This window comes from Phoenix dactylifera, chromosome 10, assembly GCF_009389715.1.
Source record: "Phoenix dactylifera cultivar Barhee BC4 chromosome 10, palm_55x_up_171113_PBpolish2nd_filt_p, whole genome shotgun sequence".
NCBI classification, from domain to species: Eukaryota; Viridiplantae; Streptophyta; class Magnoliopsida; order Arecales; family Arecaceae; genus Phoenix; species Phoenix dactylifera.
Window position 1 is genome coordinate 3,165,481 of NC_052401.1, and position 23,718 is coordinate 3,189,198.

Here is a 23,718-nt window from a genome sequence, read left to right on the forward strand (position 1 = left end):
TCCCTTCAACATAGAACCGAATTGACGTACCCACAACTTGTGTCTCATATGATGATGATGATTATCAGTATCGCCATAATCATTATTATCATCATCATTGTTATTATTGTTGCTATTGTTTCAATTCTTACTGCTATCATATATAGCTTGAAGAACCTATATAAAAATAATTTGGGATTTGCTTCGATGCACTTTTTTTGTTTCAAATTCCTTCATTCATATAAAGAGGGGTAAAGAAGAGAATTTATACGTTAATTGGTTTAGTAGGTTACCAATTAAGAATTTTTCAAACCAAAAAATCCTTCAATATATGATCTACCCATTGTTCTAGAGCTATAGGATGATGTTGATGATTGAGCACTATCATCATCATCATTGTTTTAGTTGTTGTTGCTGCTATTGCTGTTGTATATAGCTTGAATGGCATCTATAAATATAAATTAGAATTTGCTTCATTTTTTATTTCAATTTCCCCATTCATTTAAAGAAGGGTAAAAAAGAAAATTTATATTAACCCATTTAATAGGTTACCAATTTTAAGAATTTTTAAATAAAAAAACTTTAGATATCAGAGAACGAGAGGAGAGAGAGAGATTAATATTTGTTTTTATGTAAGAAAGAGAAAGAGAGAGATTGTGTACATAGAAATGGGGTAATGGAGACAGAGAGGCGGTGAATCAGGCAAATGTATGCCAGAGTGCTATGAGGAGTTCTAACCAGTACTTATAGGGACAAAAAGAGTTTAATCGACCACATTATATAAGATTTAGAATTTGAATCCTACATATATATATATATATATATATATATATATATATATATATATTGATCCAGGGAGATAGAAAATTAATTAGAAAGAATGACTTGATGTGTTTTATTGTATTTATGCTGTATATATATAATGTATAATCTAATATAATTCAAATTTCATAATTTTTGGGATAGCAAGATATACAAGTTTCTTGATATTGAGAATATTCATATAGTATGTATAATAATGAAAGTCAATAATAAGGAATTTTATGATTATATTGAGTATAATATGGAATTGGATTCCAATAATAGTCCAGATAGTCTAAAAATAAAAATGTATCTCAATGATTGTCCATGACTGTCGGGTGCATTGACATGGTAATTGATCCTGCATTGACATGGCTTTGCCAAAGGCCAATACAATTTACTTAGGCTTGGGCACAAAACCTGAAAAGACATACTAGAAAAATAAAAAAGGGCAACCGAGAAAAGTCACGCAAGACGAATTAAAGAACAAATCGACAAAAACCATATCCCAGTTAAAAAAAAAGGCGATTTTTAACAGATATAACAGTCCAAAGAAGAACAATTGAAAGACAGGAAAAGAATCTCAACAGACAAAAAAGACACAAAAAAGGCACATTTTTATTCCAGATCTCGATACCAGAATCAAAAGAACCGCTTTCCCAGTGCAAACCTCTCCAAATCACCATAAAAAAGAGACCAGAGAACTCCCATTCTCCACAGTACATGGCAGAGGCGAGCGGCGAGAGAGGCGACCTTCTCCGCAGTGGCGAGCTCCTTCTCGTAGCAGGCGGAGGAGGCCACGGAAGCCACGAGAGATCGAGGTCGAGCTCTCCTCCGGAAATGGAGATTAAAGGAGAGGAGGAGAGAAGAAGCGAAGAGCAGGAGGGAAGAAGATGAGGTGATCAGTGGGGTTGGGGACCGAAGGGGAGGTGGGGAGAGACAAGGAGCGGAGGAGGGGTTTATCGAGGACAGAGGCTATGCCATCCTCTGGTATTGTTGGTTTCATAGGTCTTTTAACTCTTGTTTTTTTTTTTTTTTTTAGGCTAGACTCTGCAAAAACTCTTGTTCCATTTATCTTAATTTTGCATGACACTTTTTTAGGCCACGACGATTGATGCTGCTGTGGGGACTGTCGCACGGACACAATTAGCTCGTGGCTCTGCCATAGTTTCGGACGGACAAGTAGTATTTTTTTTACTTTATATATATATATTTGTAAATATATAAAGTTATATAAATATTTTTATAAAATTAATATTTGTACATTTGTTAAAAAATAAATGGTTTAAAACTAAAAGGACTGAAATATCCTTATGGATAGATATGCAATAAAACGTTATAAGAGTATATATACGGAAATAGCAACTTTACGAAGATATTCATGTAATTTCTTATATATAGAAGGATATACATTTAAAAAATCTATTAAGAAAAGATTAAAATTTTGCTAGAACTTACTAATTTTTTTATGATTCAGTTGAATCAACAAATTAAAAAAGAAGATTGAGCCACATTATCGATTTTTTTTTATAGATCATAACTCGATCAAGTTGAAATATTAGATGATTATTTTGGTAATACTATTTTTCATTTAATTTTGATATAATTATCATTATTAAATTTACGACATCTATATATTCGTTTTTTAAAAATTAAATAATATTAAATTTAAATTAATTATAAATGCTTAGATAAGTAAATATTTTTTAGTGATTTATAAATGTTGAATTATTTTTTTTTAGGTGAAAATTTCATAAAAGCAACATAATTCATTCCATAAGAGTTGATATTAATATGAGATCATGTGACACGAGAATATTAATCTTTTTTTATCACCTTTTTTTATTAAGAACAACTAAATTATCTTTACTGAATTTTGATCATTTTCATTGAATTTTTTAAATGTATACCCTTCTAAATATGCGTAATTACATAAATATCCTTCTAAAGTTGCCATTTGCACATATATCATTTTAAAGCTTTTTTTTTTGCCTCTATGTGTAAAGGTATTTCATTTTTTTTAATTTAAATTGGTTATTTTTTAACGATGTTAGATGGTATGCATACGCGGCCAATTATGCAGGAAGTACACTATGGACGATTGAGAGAAAGTTGTAGAGAGCATTTCGGAATATTTTATTTTTTAATTTTATTGAATGCATTCGTACCTGTGTAATATAAACTGTTTGCTTTTAAAAAAAAAAAAAAAACGCTAGGCAGCATGAACCACCACCGGATCATTATCCTTCTCCCCATCGGTAAATTATGCCACGTTACGTACGCCAGACTGTACCCCAATTCCTTAAAATTTCTGATACCCTCCGTATCCCATGTTAAGAGAGCTCATGATGAAGGCACACCACATGGACGGTGATCCCTAAGGGCTTACACAAGTCCTACAGCCTATATCAAACTCACACGCTAGCGAGTCTTTTATTGCCCCTCGCAGGCTCGCCCATTCGCCGCGTATCATATAAATCATCCCACCCCCCTTCCCACTCCGTTCAAATCTTCTCTCGTATGTATACCCTCCGAAGCCCCTCATTCCCCTCCCACTCCATTCAAATCTTCTCTCCTCCTTTATTTCTATATATAAATCCTCTCCGCTCTCCCTTCTCTTCTCCGTCGGGAGCTCCCTCTAGACAAAGATAAGGAGAAGGCAAAGAGGAGGAGGCCAAGAAGCGGAGGAGAAAGAAGTAGGCCTCTCCCTTTCTTTCTATTTTCGGTATGAAAGCTTGGATTTCAAGAACTTTCCTTTTTTTTCTTCTTCTAAGTTCGAGTCCGATAATTTCTCACCTGGTTGATGGTTAATTTCGGAATCAAGAGTCTTTTTTTGCTTAGTGGTTTAATCCGAATCGAAGTTTTGTTATGATTGATGGTTTTCTTGAGATAAGGAGTTTTCTTGGTGTATTTCATGCATTCTAGTCTCTTTCTTGAAAGAATTCTCCATATCCACTGTTTCATGATGGATATTCTTGTTTTTTATAGAAAATTACAGATATTTTTTTCTTCGCCGGACCGCCCTACTTCTCTTTCTTTCTCGGATTCTATTTCCTTTTTTTCTCTTATTTTTTTCGGTTTTTGACATTGATAGCCGTCGTCTTCTGGGTGATTGGAGAGACGATCATGGCCGCTAGATTAGATCGCCGTTATATCTCGTTCGTCCGATCTTGATCGGATGGCTGTCGTTAGTCAGTCCATAGCTCTCGCCCTGTTATTATCTCGTTCTGTTTTTTTTTGATCTTTTTGCTCTTCGGGAACAGAATAATCTAACGTGGGGCCCGTCCCCTCGACGTCAAACGCATAAAAATTTCTATACGGACTCGCCTCTACCGTCCATGGCGTCCGACGTGGAAAACAGAACGGCGGATCGGAGACCGCACGGAAATTTAATACGCGCATTTAGAAATTGTTTATCGGCAAGCGCCTCAGGTTAATCCCTCAACAATTACAACTTTTTCCTGTTTAGGGATTAAGAAAGAATTCTGGTGTTATCCATCTGCTTGTTTTGGTGTTAAATCGGGTTAAATTTTACAGAGCAGGCCCATTCCACTGTCCGCATGGCCCACTACCACCTCAACCATTTTTTTTTTTTATAAAAAAGAAACTTGAAAATGAACCAATTCTTTGTTGTTTTAAAAGCCATTTAAAATCTTGATTGTAGGTGCATCCATTATTAATGTGATAATTGATTATGTGGAATATAGAATTATCTATGATTCAATATAAACAGAGATTTAGAATATGACTTGATTGGTCATATAATGGATACTACGTGTCTTCTTAGTTAGAAATTTCATATTCGGTATTCAAATAAAAAAGCCATGCTGTTGGTCATGATATTTCCACCTTAAATGCACATGAACCAAAATTTAGTAGCTATTGATTCTTCTTAACTACAAATCATGTGCAATTACTATACATGTCCTTAAATATTTGTTTATTACCAGTTGATGCATAAGCGAAGTAACTTTATTTTACCTTTTTTGACAATCTAGTATGATGTATATTGTGATCAATTGTATGAACTCTCAATTTTGAATGGCCCATAGTGTTATGCACATTGATAGGTCTCAAGGTCATTATAGGATTTAACTCATCTATTTGCCAAGATTATTGAGTTATAGACAATAGATACAAAAATTTATATGTCGAAAAGATTCATAACACTTTATTAAATTAAACACTTTGAGCTATTTCTTTCAAAAACCTTGATGATATATATATAGCTAATTTATCTTTCTTCTATGCTTGATGGAGAATGGCAGGTATTTATATTCATTCTCCATGACTTCCTTGCGTGGTACTTTCATTGTATATCACATCCCATTTTTCATCCAGAAACACTTATTTAAAAATAGCAGTTTTTATGCTACACTTTACGTGATTGACAGCATATGCAGTTTATATTCTTTTTTGTGCCATGCTATTAGCCGGTATAAAAAGTTGGTGTAAACTTAAAATCTCCCCCATCTCAGCATCTCTTTGATGTTTTATTATCTAGTTTCTTAAAAGAGATATTTTACTTGGCATTTTAATTTGTTTTTTTCCCTGTTTGTTTCCATTAAGGCTGTACAGAGAGAAAGAGGAGAAAAAATTGCCAAGTTTTCGAGAGATTTCCTTAACCTATATGTTCATGGTGACAAGGAGGGATTCTTTCATCGTGCAGAAGCTGAAGCAAAGCGACTTTCTAACACTGGTTGTTGTCCCAACCTTTATAACAGACATGAAATGGTAATGATTTTCTGTTTGATTGGATTTATGTTCTTGTTATCTTGCTATATATACTACTATCTGGAGCTCTTTACCAAATCAAGACCACAGATTCAGCCTTTCTTTTTTAAACCAACAACCTTTCATCTACTCTTAACCATTTTCATCTGGGCTCGGTACTGTCATTAGATGGATCTGTTCAGAAGAAAATTGATGTCAACATGTCTAATTGTATATTTCAGTCTTGGTCTCGATTTTGTGCTTATTTGAGTAGAATTTTAGAAGGCTGAACCTTTTTCCCCAATATTATTAACCATGACCCAATGCAAGCCCTAGTTCTAAGTTCTATGTTGCTCCTTCATATTTTAAATAATTCATACTCATGTCACCCATATTGCATGTGGACAAGTGATATGTATATAGTCTGAAATGATGGACATATGCTTCAATTTTTTTCTTCCTTGTGTTGCAAATACAGCTTTTGGAGTAAATATTCTACACACCATTGGCTATGTGTATGCAAGACAAGCAGCAAAAGAGCTTGGGAAGAATGTCTTGTATCTAGGGGTGCCATTTTTGACAGAATGGGTGTGAACCAAATGCCATTTTTGGAAATCACAAATTACTGCAGCAAAAGTTTTACTTTGAAGTGTTTTGTCTTGGAAAGCTGTTATAACTTTGGAACGTATTCCTACTTATTTGACTGGTATGCTGGAAAAAAAATGGCCCAGGTGCTTTGCAATTGTTGCAACTGCAAGAAGACATCTGCTGCCAAATCAACAAAGTTGGTTCTGGTACTGAAAAAGATGTTGAGTTACATGTCCGGATGAACAAGGGCTTGCTGATGAACTCGCTATGGAAACTGAATGCAGTAGATATTGAAGTAACACTTTTACATGTATGCCAAATGGTATGTTGTAAGGATTTGTTGACTTATGTATGCCTTATAATATAGTCATGAAATAGAATTATACAGCTGGCATATGAATTTAAAGTTCCCTACTTTTATGCCGAGTTAATGTATGGCCAGAAATTCATCAACTTAACAGCTTGGCTTATAAACTGAGTGATAGGTAGCATGAAAATCACTAATCTCAAAATATATCCTTAGTGGAGCATGCACTTAGATGCCATCTAATATCAAAAAAATCTTCTTGAATTTATTTTTATTCTTTAAAGATTGAAAATTTCTCTCACTTTTCATGCTGCTACAATCATTAGCTCATACCTACCAACATCATTATCAAAAATATTGGAGAAGCAATCATCGTAACATTGGCCTTGGTATTGAAAAACAAGCCTGCATGTCAGGCCACTGTTCACCTTAAGTATATATTGTTAATATACGTGTATAGCTTCCACTTAATCATTTATATATTGTTGCTAATGATGCGCAGGAAAGCTACTAGTTGTGTTTGGCTTGGTCCACATGTGGCCTTATTTTGATCCCGAGTATGAAAGTCTTGCCCGACTTATGAATCTTGCAAGGCCTTCTCTCTCTCAACACCATGGCGCTGGGCACTCACACCCCAGAATGAGACAAAGACCTAAGAGGCTAAGACTGCAGCTAAGTGAAACTTTTCTTTCAAATCTAATTGGTATGTGGAGAGTAATCTTGTATTAGCCAAAGAAGAAGGGATATATGTCTTGATTACAGACTATGTTGAGGGTTGTCCATGATACTGGATCAGCCTTGCCCCAAATGATCTAAGCCAGCCTTGTGCGGTACCACAGACATATCTTATAGTATGATACCAATATAAGTCAATGATTAGCAAATGGCTTCACAGGGGCAAGGTGGATAACATATATCACTTCCACATATAATGGCATGGTCCACTTTGTCAACGTTCATAGTTTTATTATTTCTCTCGTTTTTTTTTTTGTGTGTGCATGTGTGCGCGCATGCATGTTTGCGAGTATTGCATTTGCATATCTAGTAATCTCGTTTTATTACTTGGTTCTTGCAGAGCATGTATAGACAATACTGCCTGCAGTGACTGCACACTGGTTAAGGTAAGCATTATTTAATATTTCCATTCTTTATGAAACAAAGCTAATGCAAAGATGTCTCTGATGCTCATCTATTGAAGTCTGCCACCCATGTTGGCATCATCCTTTCGATGGATCACCTGAATTCCATGAAAGTGGCTTCTAGGCGCTAATTTTCCTATAAATGTAAGTTTACATGGCGAATACTTATCTGTTGGCTCAAATTCTCAAATCTTTTCCTTTTGGAAGTGGTGCAGGTACCGAGCTGTTGGAAGTGGTGCAGGTACCGAGCGACCTGGACCCTAGTGAATGTTAGGAGAGAAATGTGGAATTCCCACCATAATATACTGTTTCAATTATGGAACATTTTAGGAGAGAAACAGAAACCTCTTGAAAAATATGCTGGAGAAAGGACCATTGCCTGGCTTGATAAAGTAAGAAACTCAAATGATTCACTGTCAACTTCAAAAATTCATCTCAACATGCAACGGGTAATGCAAAACAATGCTGCTGTTTTTCGAACTCAAGAAACACTAGGAGAAGGTAAGCTGAAGTAAAATTAAGTTTTTGTTTCCTTTCAGGTTTTGCTGTGTAATTTTCCTCATTGTTTATGGGATCTCTGTCATTATGATGACGATATATTTCTACCCATATGAGCATTAGTAGTTACTAGAGGAGTGACTGACATTTTCTTCTGGTGAATTTGGTGGGCTGCTTACAGTTTTCTGAATTTCATTTTAGGTTGTCAGTTAATTGACAAAGCATGGGAGAGTTTTCATGATGTCAAAATTTGTGATCGGAGTTTGATATGGTAGTTTTTCAATTCATGCTGTCAGTGATGTCTTTTCATTGTTTCCAATTACTTTAATTGGTATCTAATTACTTGGTATGGTTGCAGGAATTCTGAATTAATATAAACAGTAGAGCTGGAAAATCTTCTAATAAATGCATGTATAACTACGCACTCAGCTGAGGCAAGGAAGGAGAGTAGAGGAGCTCATGCTCGTGAAGATTTTACGGTCAGATTTACTTTCTGCAGGGAATAAAAACTTATCACTTCTTTCCCTTCCTGATTAATTTCTTTGACATGGTGCTTCTACATTCCTTTTCTGCAGAAAAGAGATGATGAGAACTGGTTGAAACATTCACTAGGGTCAGTATCTATTATCTCCTATCTGACATTAGCATCTCCAAAGCTTACATTGCTTCCGATGGCAGATGGTTGGTGCACCTTAGGCTCAAAAAGGCACTCTGATCGCTATATCGAAAACATCCCTTTCCTCGAATATTCAGGCCTCTCCCTATGGCCCCAGTCTGCCCCACCCCGCCGCCACTTCTTTGGACCCTAATATCAATGGGTAATAGATTCTAGGGGCATGGCGGCGGCGGTAGAACAGTCCATGCAGAGCCATTTGCAGAAATGGTTCTGACAACTGATTGGATTGCATAATTTGCTTTTTCTTTGCTTTTGGTTGTGGGCTGAACGCAGCGTTCCATGTGACGGATCGGCTAGAAAGAAAAACAAATGGATTGAAGACCATGGAGTACATTCAGAAGGTATGGCACTGCCCTCATTTTTCTTTTCTTTTGTTTTCTTTTTTCCTATCAATTGATATTACCACAGTTGACGGCATAAGATATATGTTTCTTTTAGCTGCTGTAGCGGATAGAGAGCCTAGATTGATATACTTATTGAAGTAATTAAGTGGGTTCCTTGGAGATCTTGAGGGCCTTTAGGACATAAGTGACCAAGTTAATAACAGTTTTGTTTTTATCACATGGTATTTGGTTTTAGTGATTGTCTTGGTGAATTTTGTCATCAAATATATGGAAAGGAACATGAGGTGCGCGGCCTTAACAGAGTAGTAGCCTTGTGGCCTCTCACTTTGTGTCGAGGATTGGCAGAAAATACATATTCTTGCTTAGAGAACTTTTTCTGTTAGAAACTTTGATGTCTTGATTATTTCAGTAAATTATATATAGCTTTTTTAGCAGTCTGTCATGACTAATTTAATGAACCAAAGAGATAGCAACTCAATGGCCGACTCCTGATACAGTTGGGTCACTTCTCAGTGGTAATTATTGAATAGATGGTTATAGCACTTATCCGGTAGAACAAAATCTCCAAATGGCCCCAGAATGCCAGAATCACCATCTCACACCTTACCTATAAGTTCATTTCCTATTAAGTATTTAAGCTCTAGATGCAATTTTGAAGCTGTAGTCCTAATACTAATAAAGCAGAGGACCTAACTAAAAAGAAACAAGCTGTCTGTCTTGATGCAATACATTCAGTTGGAATTTAGCTTCCACCTTGATGTTGTGTCAGTGGATATTGTATAATCAATCAACATTGAAGGATAAAAGGTTCTTGATATTAACATATAACATTTGGAAAATAAAAAAAAAGGAGAAAAGAGGATAACCACAATATGATATGTAACGCAGTAAACTAAAGCTAAAACTATACCTATTAAATCTTGAACTACATACCCAGTTAAATTTAATATGTTGATCTGCTACACTATTTTATTGATCTTGTTCTCTCTTTGCTGTGTTCCCTTTAAAATTGTAATAAATTTATTAGTACTCATTTTTAAGTCGAGGTATATTAAATAGACCAAAAGATGATGTGGCACTAATTATGTTGGGAATGATACTTCGAATTGTTTACCGTGCCAGCCCAAACCGATTGATAGGAGACATACCATCCATATTGATTCGGTATTAGTTCTCTGAAAACATCCAAGCTCTTTATAAGTCTACTGTAAACAACTGGTCATAAGTTTGGAGTTAATTCTGCTTGTTTGGATATCTCTTGCTTCACGTCATCACATCTGTGCCAATATTATGATTGTTTTCTTTGGCATGAAAAAACATGCAAGGACCGCCAACCAGACATTTTCATTAAATTAACTGGCTTCAGATGTTATATCTGAGATAAAAATTGATAGGTAGACCCTTTTTCAACTATACATACTGCTGATACATTGGCATCTTTAAATCTAATAGAAATGTTACAAAACAAAAGAAACAGGCTTCAATCAGAGAATGAAAACAATTGGCAGTCGACTGAAATTGACTTATGTCAAAACTGTACGGTGTTGAAGTTAAAAGATAATTACTCTTCCATATCCAAGCATGTACATAGTAGATTTATCACTTCTTACTCATCGCTGGCTTTGGCATTCAAAGTCATCATCCATATCATAAGCTAGATTATATTTTTGTCTCTGAGATTCCTGGATTCAGTGACAAACAGAGAGAGAGGGGGGAGAGAGAGAAAGGTTGAAGGCCATTGACGGGGTCCTTGGAGAGCCCCAGATCTTATGACGGACTAAGAGAGAGTTGGGGAGAGAGAGGGGGAGAGACTTACTTGGGGGAGCTCATCGTCGTCGTCGTACAATGGTGGCATCGACTCACGAGGATGGAGGCAGCCAGGGTTAGGATTTCGAAATCATTCGAGCTTCGATCAGAGGAGGGGCATTGTTTATATCCTGAACTGAATCAATGAATCATGCCAGTAATCGACCAATCCGATTTGGTATGCCGTGAATTAGCTAGTTCGGCATGATGTAGCTAACCATGGTCTAATTTGCGAAGATCAAAAAATGCAAAATTTAAACTATTAAATATGAAGAAAATAGAATCTTCTAGGGCTCTTGTGTTTTTAGCACATTTTAGATATTCAGATTTGTTAATTCTCTGCTTTTGTGCTAGTTAAATACATACAAATTTTTATGTTTTGAATTTCCAAAAGTATGATATATTGATATGTCACAATATAGGGATATAAATTGGCTCATCTTTTTAGGATAGTTGCAACTTGCAATAGTTCTTGAAATACTACTCCAAGTAAATGGTAAAGAACATTTTAGTGCTTCAATTAATCATTTACCCTTTTTAAGAGAGTAAACCCAACATGTTAACAATCTTTATTTCAATTCAAGTGGATACATAAGAAATCATAACAATGATGAAAGCAAGCAAACCTTATTCCAACAACATGCGTTGTGCTACACTGAAGTTTTAACTATTGATGCTGATGGAGGTGCTAATTACCAACCATCATGGTACATGTTGTCCAAATTGTCACGTCTTGCATCATGCACCAAAAAAAATTTAAAAACTCTTTTTAAAGTACAAGTTTAAAAAAGTATTAAATTATTGTCGGGTCGAGTACTAATATGGGGTACTAGTTTTAGGCCAACATAATAGTATGTGCCAACTGACTGTATGTTGCCGACACTTAAAACCATAGTTTCACCATCTAGTACTATCGTGATTATGTCCCCTCGAACCCTTTTAATGAATCTTATTCCAATAACTCGATTTCACTCACATGTTATAGTCTCGCAATTCCCCTCCCCCCTCCCGAGAATGGAGTGTTTCTATCCTTTCTTGCAAAAGAAAAAATCATAATAGCAAAATCATTAACTCTTTAAAACCTAGGATTTCTAGTACTATTTCAACTCCATGAATCTGCTGGACTCCCTTATCTCCACTAGGTGCATGCAACCTAATTGCTGTATAGCATTTTGATCAATAAAGCACAACATGATCTCATTTGTAAATATGTTATCTTCCTTTATGCCTTTGCTCCAAATTTGCATTTGCACATCGTTAACCTGCTCATTTTGTTGGAAACATATGTTTCAAGTTTACCCAATCATTATGTGGCTGGGGTGTCGTTTGCACATTTTTAAATTTTTTAAATTTCCTCTCGTGGTTTGACCATGAATTGGGTCAGTTAGAGGATTACCTGGTTCTTTTTCACGCCTCACTTAAGAGGACTTAACAAATATGCAAGTGATTATAAGGACAAGAATAATAGCTGAAGCAAATCAAAGACAAAAATTAAAGGAAAGAAAGCAAATACACTGACTTAATTCGATCATAACTCATACATCCTTGATGACATAATTGATTGAGAGCACCAATCTTGCTCTTCCTCAAAACTGTTGGCATGTATTTGTTATATTTTAGCCTTTAAGGCTTCTCCATGATTTATAGTTAAACAGCTTTGACTATCAAAGCATTCTTAAGGTTATTTTCGTATTTTATCCTGCCTTGGTTTTCACTTCTTTAATACTTTGGGGGATGGCCTGATCTTGAACCTTTTTCACTTTCCTTTAAATTCTGACTTAGGTGTACATGTTAGGTGAATAGTGTAAGAACCCTATATGCATACAAATTGCTAAAGTAGCTCTAGAGAAAAGGGGGTTTTTGTCAGTAATCCCAATATATTTGAATATGACCGTGTGCCATGATAAATATGAATAATGATAGTTCTATTCAAGTTTTCCTTTATGCATCATTAAAGCTTGGTTATTTTTCAATAAGAATTCCAAATAGGATTCTTAGGCACTTGAATATCGGATATTTTTGCTAAAGCTTCATGCATGAATTCTTGCATGCCTGTTGGAGATTCATACCCATGCACATTTTGAATCAAGATATTTAATTTAGTTTAAAGGGTACATGTGAGGCCACCCTTGACTACATATTGCAGATCTATTGATTTTGTGATACATATTAGAAATGTTGTGATCATAAAAAAATATCTTTGAGATAATTAAGGTACTTGACCAAAAACCCATTAACTCCTGAAGAATTGCTGTGTACCGGAAATTACAAGTGATTGAAGTATTCGGAAATATTATGCAATCAAAATATATGAACAATTACTGTCAGTCCTTAATGATATATTTTTTTTTCAACTTTATCTTTTAAATGATTGCGGTTTTGAAGTATTAACTAGTAGGGCAAAAGCAAGTGGTTTTGTGTCTGTATTCTTTCAATCAAAATGTAAATTAACCCAACCACTCTAGCATGTAATGATGGTCTCTTATAGTATGGTTGCTGATCAGTCTGACATTGAAAGACATAAAGGAGATATGATGTTTATACCTATTGATACATGATCCTCTCATAGACAGGGATCCATGCCATATTGTTGTATATCAAATAGCATGTATTTAAGTACTTGTAGTTAAAAGCTCGTCGTTGGATCTTGGGCCAGATTGGCCGGTCCGCCCCACGATGTGCACCGGCCTTCTTATCCCTTCTGCCGGCGATGCTCTCATGTCCTTAACTGGACGGGTCGTGCCTCCAGCGCCGTTACTTTGAGAAATTAGAGTGCTCAAAGCAAGCCCATGCTCAGAAAATCCATTAATTTATGGTACTGATAATGGTGTTATCATCGGAATGGAACTTGCACATTTTAGGTGATAGATTAATGGATTTTCTGAGTGTATATCCTTCAAATATGCAAAATTGTATGAATACCCTTGCAAAGTTGCTATTTATATATATATATATATATATATATATATATATATATATTTAAATATTTTTTGCATATCTAACTATTAAAACTATTTCAGTCATTTCAATTTTAAACCTCTCATTTCATAACAACACTAGATGGCGTAGGTACATATGATGAAAAAATAAAAAAATATATGCGCAAAAAAGTATTTATGAGGGCATATAAACAAATAGCAACTTTGTAAAGGTATTCACTCAAATTCGAATATTAAAAAGCATATACATAGGGGTGCAAATGGGTCGGGTCGGGTCTTGAGTGATCCCGACCTGACCTGATTTTTTATTCGGGTCCTAATTTTGGACCCAGACCCGACCTGGTTGAAGATCGGGTCGGGTCGGGTCCGATTCGGGTCCGGGTCTGGTCCGATTCTGGTTCGGGTCGGATCGGGTTCGGGTTCGAATCAGGTCCAATTTTTTATGCTTTTGGAAAAAAATTTGGGCAAATCTAATTTGGTCATATCATAATTATGAGGTGCTGGGTGACCCATGACTCGAAAGACTTGGTAAGTCATGGGTGACCTTGAGTTAGAACAGGTGACCCATGACTAACTAAGTCGGTCTACAAGCCAAATGTCATACCACGCTATTTTTTATCTATATGACTGATTGGACGGAACTTGGTGTCACCCAGCTCCACTCTCACGAGGACAAAAAAAAATCCCAGACCGTCTTCCAAAACTCAATTCCATTGCAGAAAACTGGCACATGACCCATTTTCAGTTTAGTGTTCCCTCACTTTCGCCCTTCAAACGTTAAAAGAAACAAAAGCCCAAAAACAGAAGGAAAAAAAAAAAAGCCAGCTACCGAGACACTAGAGATATCAACAGTGTAATAGATTGAGAGAGAATCCTGACGGGCCGAGTGTTCCCTCACTTTTCCTTCTTTTTTTTTCTCTCTTTCTCTTCGGATTCATTCGGGTCGGGTCGGGTCCGTTCGGTAAACCCAGACCCGACCTAGAAAATGAATCGGGTCCAATTTTAGGATCCGACCCGGACCCGTGGGGCCTAAAATTCTGGTCGGATCGGGTCTACGCGGGTCGGGTCGGGTCGGGTTGGGTCATGGGTTGACCCGACCCGTTTGCAGCCTTACATATACATGACAAAAACCCTAAATTGATTGTTATGCAAGAAGAAAAGACCACTGGAAACTCAAGAATTTGCTCAATGTAACAGCCCGTACAAGTTTCTTTAGATATTCCAAGAATTCTAAGGAACATCGGATGATACAAAAGAAGGGCAGGATCAATCTGTTTATAACTGTCCTCTTCCTCTTAGATGTAGCTTCGATATTCAGCAAACAAATATTGTAGATTACACTTCAAATCTGCCATACATGCTTCAGATAACATCAGAAAAGGATCATTGAAAAGGTGCTTTACATCCGCGTCTAATAACTCATTGTTTCCCAGCACTACTACCCCAGATGACAAGCTATCTGAAAGTTAAGCTCCAGAATGTTGCTGGCTAAAAATGATCAAAGAGAGGGCACTGCATCAGAAATTGTGTGTAAAATTAAGCTTATCGGGTAAAATAAAAACTAATGTAAGTTTCAAGTCAGGATTAAAAATTTTCTAGCATTAAGCAAGATGTTTAGGAAGAGTCCATGGAGATTAAAGTCATCCTGCTGCAGGTAGCAGCTGTGGTGAAAGAACTATATCCAAATTCTAGGAATCTAATAGATTTCAGAAATGTTCTTGTGAAGTCTTGGTCTATTTGATACACAACAATATGGCATAGATCCCTATCTAGGGGAGGACCATGTATCAATAGATATCTCCTTTATGTCTTTCAATGTCAGACTGATCAGCAACCATACTATAAGAGATCATCGTTACATGCCAGAGCAGTTGGGTTAGTTTACATTTTGATTGAAAGAATATCGACATAAAACCACTGCTTTAGCCCTACTAGTTAATACTTCAAAACTGTAATCATTTAAAAGATAAAGTTGAAATATATATATATATATATATATATATATATATATATATATATATATATATATATCATTAAGGACCGACAACAATTGTTAATATATTTTGATTCATAATATTTCTGAATATTTCAATCACTTGTAATTTCCAGTCCACGGCAATTCTTCAAGAGTTAATGGGTTTTTGGTCAAGTGCCTTACTTATCTAAAACTCAATTTTTTGTGATCACAACATTTCTAATATGTATCACAAAATCAATAGATCTGCCGGATGTAGTCAAGGGTGGCCTCACATGTACTCTTTAAACTAAATGAAATATCTTGATTCAAGATGTGCATGGGTATTAATCTCCAATGGGCATGCAAGAATTCATGCATGATGCTTCAGCTAAAATATCCGATATTCAAGGGCCTAAGAATCCTATTTGGAATTCTTCTTGAAAAATAACCAAGCTTTAATGATGCATAAAGGAAAACTGGAATAGAACTATCATTCTTCATATTTATCATGGCACACAGTCATATTCAATTATGTTGGGATTACTGTCAAAAACCCGCTTTTCTCCAGCACTATAGCAATTTGTATGCATATAGGGTTTTTACACTGTTCACGTAAAATGTACATCTAAGACAGAATTCAAATGAAAGTGGAAAAGAATCAAGATCAGGCCGTCCCCCAAAGTATCAAAGAAGTGAAAACCAAGGTAGGAAAAAATACGGGAATAATCTTAAGAATGCTTTGATAGTCAAAGCTGTTTAACTATAAATCATGGAGAAGCCTTAAAAGGCTAAAATATAACAAATACATGCCAATGGTTTTGAGGAAGAGAAAGATTGGTGCTCTCAATCAATTATGCCATCAAGGATGTATGAGTTATCATCGAATGAAGGCAGAGCATTTGCTTTCTTTTGTTTAATTTTTGTCTTTGATTTGCTTCAGCTATTATTCTTGTCCTTACAATCACTCGGCATATTTGTTAAATCCTCTTAAGTGAGGCGTGAAAAAGAGCCCGGTAATCCTCTAATTGATCCAATTCATGGTCAAACCACGAGAGGAAATTTAAAAATGTGCAAACGACACCCCAGCCACATAATGATTGGGTAAAATTGAAACATATATTTCCAACAAAATGAGCAGGTTAATGATATGCAAATGCAAATTTGGAGCAAGGGCATAAAGGAAGATAATATATTAACAAATGAGATCATGTTGTGCTTTATTGATCAAAATGCTATACAACAATTAGGTTGCATGCACCTAGTGGAGATAAGGAAGTCCAAAAGATTCATGGAGTTGAAATAGTACTAGGAAACCTAGGTTTTAAAGAGCTAATGTTTTTGCTCTTAGGATTTTTTTCTTTTGCAAGGAAGGATGGAAATGCTCTATTCTTTGCATTGCATCAGGATTTGCGAGACTATAACATGTGAGTGAAATCGAGGTAGTGGAATAAGATTCATTAAAAGGGTTTGAGGGGATATAATCGATATAGTACTAGATGGTGAAACTATGGATTTAGGTGTTGGCAACATGCAGTTAGTTGGCACATACTATTATGTTAGCCTAAAACTAATACCCAATACTAGTCAGCATGACAATAATTTAACACTTTTTTAAAACTTTTACTTTGAAAAGAGTTTTTGATTTTTTTTTTGTGCATGATGCAAGACTTGACAATTTGGATAACATGTACCATGATGGCTAATGATTAGCACCCCCATCAGCATCAATAGTTAAAACTTCAGTGAAACACAATGCATGTTGTTGGAATAAGGTTTGCTTGCTTTCATCATTGTTATGATTTCCTTTGTATCCACTTGAATTGAAATGAAGATTGTTAACATGTTTGGGTTTACTCTCTTAATAAAGGTAAATGAATAATTGGAGCACTAAAATGTTCTTTACCATTTACTAGGAGAAGTGTTTCATGAACTCTTGCAAGTTGCAACCATCCTAAAAAGATGAGCCAATATACATCCCTATGTTGTGACATGTCAACATGTCATACTTTTGGAAATTCATGACATAAAAATTTGTATATATTTAACTAGCACAAAAGCATAGAATTAACAAATCTAAACATTTAAAACGTGCTAAAAACACAGGAGGAGCCATGGAAGATTCTATTTTCTTCATATTTAATAGTTTAAACTTTGCATTTTTTTGATCTTCGCAAGTTAGACCATAGTTAGCTACACCATGCTGAACCAGCTAGTTTAGGGCATACCAAATCGGATTGGTTGGTTACTGGCATGATTCATTGATTCGGTTTAGGATATAAACGATGCCTCTCCTTTGATCGAAGCTCGAATGATTTCAAAATCCTAACCCCAGCTGCTTCCATCCTCATGAGTCGATGCCACCATTGTACAACGACGACGACGAAGTCCCTAGGTAAGTCTCTCCCCCTCTCTCTCCCTCACTCTCTCTTAGTCCGTCACTGGATCTGGGGCTCTCCAAGGACCCTGTCAATGGCCTCCGACCTTTTTCTCTCCCTCTGTCTCCCCCCTCTACCTCTATCCCCCTCTCTCTCGGTCCGTCATTGAATCTAGGGATCTTGGAGACAAAAATATAATCCAGCTTATGATGTGGATGATGACTTTGAATGCCAAAGCCAACGATGAGTAAGAAGTGATCAATTTGCTGTAGACATGCTTGGATATGGAAGAGTAATTAATTATCTTTCAACTTCAACATTGTACAGTATTGACAAAGGTCAATTTCAGTCGACTGCCAATTGTTTTCCTTCTTTGATTGAAGCCTTCTTCTTTTGTTTTGTAACATTTCTATCAGATTTAAAGAAGCCAATGTATTGGCAGTATGTATAGTTGAAGAAGGGTCTACCTGTCAATCTTTATCTCGACAGTTGATATAACATCTAAAGCTAATTAATTTAATGAAAAATATCTGTTTGGCGGTCCTTGCATGTTTTTTCATGCCAAAGAAAAATCATAATATTGACACACACAGGTGATGATGTGAAGCTAGAGACATCCAAACCAGCAGGATTAACTCCAAAATTATGATTAGTTGTTTACAGTAGACTTCTGAGGAGCCTGGGTATTTTTAGAGAACTAATACTGAACTAGTACAGATGGTATGTCTCCTATCATTCGGTTCGGGCTGGTACGGCAGACTATGATTCGAAGTATCATTCGCAACATAATTAGTGCTACATCATCTTTTGGTCTATTTACTATACCTCGACTTGAAAATGAGTGTGGATAAATTTATTACAATTTTAAAGGGAATACAACAAAGAGGGCGAGATCAATAAAATAGTATAACAGATCAGCATATTAAATTTAACTGGGTATGTAGTTCAAGATTTAATAGGTATAGTTTTAGCTTTAGTTTACTGGGTTACATATCATATTGTGGTTATCCTCTTTTCTCCTTTTCTTTTTATTTTCTAAATGTCATATGTTAATATTGTACTTGTCACGCCCTAAATCCGGATCATGACACGACCGTGCTATTGCAATCTTATGCACACAATAACACGAAGCCACTTAAAATTTCATAACAAAAATAAATAGTTTCATTTACTAATGTCATAACATTATTCATGAAGTTGGAACAATACAGAGCTTCTAAAATTTCATTATTACATAATATTTTCAATTACCCCGACCTTGAATAATACCAAGCTCCCAGCTCCTAGTAGTCTAATTCATCTGTAGGAAAAAGATAGGGAAAAGTATGAGCTACACAGCTCAGTAAGTAACCAAGTACTATCTTATTGGATCAAGTATAATTATGCCAATGCAGTATTTAAGAAGCTAACAGTTAGGCAAAATAAAGCATTTTATAGATGATATACACAAATTAGGTCATAAAGCAATGCATGTTCCATCAATGAAAGTTCATAAATATGAACATGCATCATATAAAATTCTTGCCATATTCATGCTTTGAAAACCGTGCTCTCAGATGGTAGTGCAGCTATGGTCACTATTATTACCCGTGATAGGGCCGTAATATTTGCCAACTACTATTACCCGTTGGCGGGGCCATATGCCGAGCTATTATAACCCGCTGGCGAGGGCCATAATCTTTGCCAACTATTATTCCCTATTGGCAGGGTCTACACCAAGCTATTATAACCCACTGGCGAGGGCCGTATGCTGAGCTATTATAAGCCGCTGACGAGGGCCGTATATAGCAATCTGAGAGTTCATAAATCGTTATTCTTTTTCTTTCATAAATCATAATAATCATAAACAGGTTGGAAAATGATAAATGGCATTATATAATTTAAAATGCATAAACATGCCTCAAATATCATTTTTCATACAGTCTAATATAATCATAATTTATAATTCGTACACCATCAAACATTCATAAAGGATGCTCTTTAATCAAATTCATGAATCACATGCAATCAGATCCTAATTTTGAGAAAAATATATCATAACCAATAATTTTCATAATTTTAAATAAACAGTAATTTAAAAACTTTAAGATCAGTGCCAAGGTTACTTACAGCAATTTGCTTTTCAATTCCTAGGTTTAGGTGTCAATTCTTCAATTACCTATCATCATCATCAATTTACCTGTTAATTGCATGTTCAATTTTATTTATTTATATTCTTTCTTAATTAATCCGTTTACAACCCAACTATAGAACTCAATTTCATTCTTAGGTCCCTAACCTAGTTCAGGTCTAGGTCAGCTACTGGTTCAGACCTGATTCAATATTTGATTCAGGTTTGATTTAGTTTCTGGTACAGGTCTGATTTAGTTTCTGGTACAAGTCTGAGCCAATTTCATCCTCTGGTTTGGACCCAAGAGCCTTCTATTAAGGTTTGTGCCCTTCAGCCCAATTAGTTTCTAGTTCATAACTACTTGGCTCGGACCGAGCCCGGTCTGATTACAAGTCTACTTCAATAATTCAGCCCATGGCCATTGAGGTCCTTTCTTCCTCGAGTTTTCTAGTTTGAAATTGGATTATTGGGCTTTGAATCCAATAACCCAATTTCACATTTAAGTTCAACTATGGCCCACCATTTTTTTTCTTTTCTTTTCTTTTCTTTTTCTTTTCCTTCTCTCCTCCTTTCTTCTTCCTTCCCGAAGCTTCTCCCTTTCTTCTTCCATTTCCACCGCGATCTCCTCCCCTCTTCTTCTCCTCTCCTCCCATGAGGCAAGAAGGCTCGGGAGGGACGGCAACGGCTGACGGCGCTCGGCGGCCGGCCTGCGGCGGCCGCGGGCGTGTGTGCTTGCAGTCGTGCCCGTGGCCGTGCCCGGGGCCGTTTCGGCAGTTCGTGGCCGCGTCGGCGTCCCGCATCCCATGGCCCGTAGCCGAGGCCGGCGCCCGCGGCCGAGCCGGGCGGTGCCTGTGGCCGAGGGTTGGACGCCGACGACCATAGGTACGTCTCTCCTCTCTCTATCTCTGATTCTTCTTTTCTTTAGTCTTGTTAACATGGGGTAAAAATAGAACAGGCGTTAGAGTTACCTCGCTCCGGAGAGAAGCTGCGGCTACTTTCTCCGACGGCACCAGTTGGGGGTTCGGGAAAGCCTATCCCCGGGAGAAACAAGAAGAAAGAGGCTCTGTGAGGGAGGAGATGAGATCTGGAGTCCCCTTTTCCTCTCTCTGTTGTTTTATAAGGCAACGCACCACGGTTGTGGCCCGCTCACCACCGTGATGCTCGCGGCGGTTGAGTGGAATCTGCGGCCACTCAAGAGACTGCGGAGTTGCTGCGATGTCTCCGCCCTCATAACGCACACTGGAGTCGGCTGGGCCTGCTGGCTTCAGCCCTTTTTGGGGGCTTATTCTTACAGTACTTGTGAGACACGGGCTGAAGTCGGCAGGCCTTGCCGACTTCAGTCCCGTTCTCTTTTTGGAAGGCCGGAACAGAGGATCGCGATTTGCGATCCTCTCCGGCTCTTCCGGGGATGATCAGGGCGGGGGATGTCGCTAGTCCCGCGGCACCCCCCCTCCAGCTCATCCGCGGCCGAACCGCGGCCGCGGATCTCGCTCGGCCGCCGCGATCTTCGCGGCGGAGAGCCATCACGAGGGGGTGATAAAACCCCCCAAATCCTCCTCCCTAGGGCAAACCGAGCCCTCTTCCTCCTTCTCTTTCCTCCTTCCCTCCTCCTCCTCTCCGATCGATGTGTCTTCCCGACCGAGCGCCGCCCGGATCCCCTCCGCGAGCTTCCCCTGCTCCGAGATCCAACCCCTCGGCTTCAAACATCGCCGCCGTCGCTTGACGCCGGACCGAGCCTCCCTCGGCCGGGATTTGCCACCTCCGTCGACTGCCGGTAAGCCCTCCTCCGTCGAGATCCTCCTCTCCTCTGTTTCAGCCCAAGCAGCCGAGATCATCATCTCGGTTGCTTCTCCTCCCCGTCGGTCCCTGCAACGCCGCCGGCCGCCATGGCGGCTGGCTAGCAGTCGATCGAGGGGTGGCCCCCGGCCACCCAAGCTGGTCACCCCCGCCGGCCACCTCCCTCTCTCCTCCGTCTCTTCTTCTCCCCCTGTTCGTGGGGGGAGTTTGGGGAAGGAGGAGGCCCATCACGGGCCAAACTGGGCCGTTGGGCCCAGTCCACTGCAGGCCCAACTTGGGCCCAGTCCAGTCCGGTTGGGCCCAGTTGGGCAATACCCCCATGGGCCCAACTTGGATCCAGATCAAACCCGAGAATCCGAACCCGAACCCAAACCTGAACCTGAACCTGAACTGGAACCCGAACCCGAAACCCGGGATCCGAAACCCAAACCCATTTGACCAATAAACAGATTTTTTTGCAGTTAAGCCCTTGGCAGTATGCTATTTCAGAAATAGGGACTCCTGTAATTTGTATTTGATCCCTATAGGAAAGATTTATTACATAAAGGCCCCCAACTATATTTATTTAGTCCCCTCACTCAAGTTTTATTATAGAATAGTACCCTGTAATTAAGTATTAGTCCCTGCAATAAATCTTATTGTATAAATGAACAAATTAGAAGCCAACCTTGGGGGCCCTATTTAGCCGAGTCTATGCGGGCCCATTGGGCCGAGTCCGATATGGGCCCTATCAGGCCGTGCCCATTATGGGCCAACTTTGGGCTCTGTTGGGCCATGTCCAATAGTATTATTTTTGAATTTTGCTTAGTCTGAAATTAACAAGAAATTAATTAAACTTTAAACAGGTGAACCTGATCCGTCTACCTGAAGTAGGAATCAAGCGAGAAGATGTAAGTAACTTAATACTTCAAGTGTGATTTCTAAATTATTTAATAAACTGATTATGTTTTGATATATGTTTTGCATTCAGTAAAATGGGTCAGACATGTTAAATTTTATTTGAAAATCATGTTATATGCTCTGAAATCCATGAAATATAATTGGACAATTTCTGAAATATATTTTTATATATATATATGCATTCTCAGCATGGCTATGATCTGTTCTGTTCAGTTCTGGCCCCGCCAATGGGGATTATACGTTGGACCTGTCGACTTGTAATCTGTGAGGAACCGGTTTCGACACCGTACCACCGGTGATTAGAATAGTGGTATTTGGACACCGTACCACCGGTGCTTAATAATAGTGGTGTTTGGCACCTTGTGCAACCCATGCCACTGGGTTACGTGGCCGTAGCCTATTATGTTGAGATTCTGGTATCAGAGTTTTTGGAAAAATGATAATAAGTTTTGAAAATAGTAAAACAATGTTATTTATGATTTATCTTATTATCCTGTATTTTGATCTGATATGCTCTGACCCCACTCTGGGATATTTTGTTGCTTACTGGGCTAGTGTAGCTCATTATTCTGTTTTTCTCCATTTTTCAGATCCAGAGGCTTGATCGCACGGGATTGGGGAGTGCGTTAGAGTTTCCGATGATTCTTCAGTTATTGGCATTTTAGTTAGTTTAGTTTGGACATTTGAATTATATTGGCATATGTTATTCTGAAATTTTGTAAGACTGCTTTTGAACAATTTAAATAATTATGTCAATTTTGAACATCTGTATCTGCTTTGATGTAATCC

The 23,718-nt window shown here is 37.6% G+C and overlaps 1 protein-coding gene across 17 annotated transcripts; it reads left to right on the plus strand.

The window, feature by feature from the left end:
• Window positions 1-3,261: 3,261 nt before the first annotated feature.
• On the plus strand, window positions 3,262-23,577 carry LOC113461300 (succinate dehydrogenase [ubiquinone] flavoprotein subunit, mitochondrial-like). 17 transcript variants are annotated; one of them, XR_005513621.1, is made up of 11 exons: window positions 3,262-3,476; window positions 4,044-4,212; window positions 5,350-5,514; window positions 6,225-6,403; window positions 6,891-7,509; window positions 7,587-7,671; window positions 7,743-8,028; window positions 8,227-8,296; window positions 8,384-8,504; window positions 8,601-9,042; window positions 23,520-23,577. XR_005513621.1 is itself a non-coding variant. In XM_039130788.1 (4 exons), exons 2-4 carry the CDS (start codon window positions 7,809-7,811, stop codon window positions 8,400-8,402), a joined length of 309 nt encoding a protein of 102 aa, XP_038986716.1. In that variant the 5' UTR covers window positions 7,526-7,671; window positions 7,743-7,808; the 3' UTR covers window positions 8,403-8,504. The 17 variants fall into 17 exon arrangements, 1 of the variants encoding a protein (XP_038986716.1); XR_005513623.1 differs by lacking the exon at window positions 23,520-23,577 and adding an exon at window positions 22,875-22,919; XR_005513618.1 differs by lacking the exon at window positions 23,520-23,577 and adding an exon at window positions 5,972-6,081 and having other exon boundaries at window positions 8,601-9,473.
• Window positions 23,578-23,718: the final 141 nt, after the last annotated feature.

Excerpts from the sequence above, each read along its gene's own strand:
- LOC113461300 (XM_039130788.1), top strand. The coding sequence starts at position 7,809 with ATGTGGAATTCCCACCATAATATACTGTTTCAATTATGGAACATTTTA. Across the intron at positions 8,029-8,226 it reads TCAAGAAACACTAGGAGAAG|GTTGTCAGTTAATTGACAAA; the intron begins GTAAGCTGAAGT and ends ATTTCATTTTAG.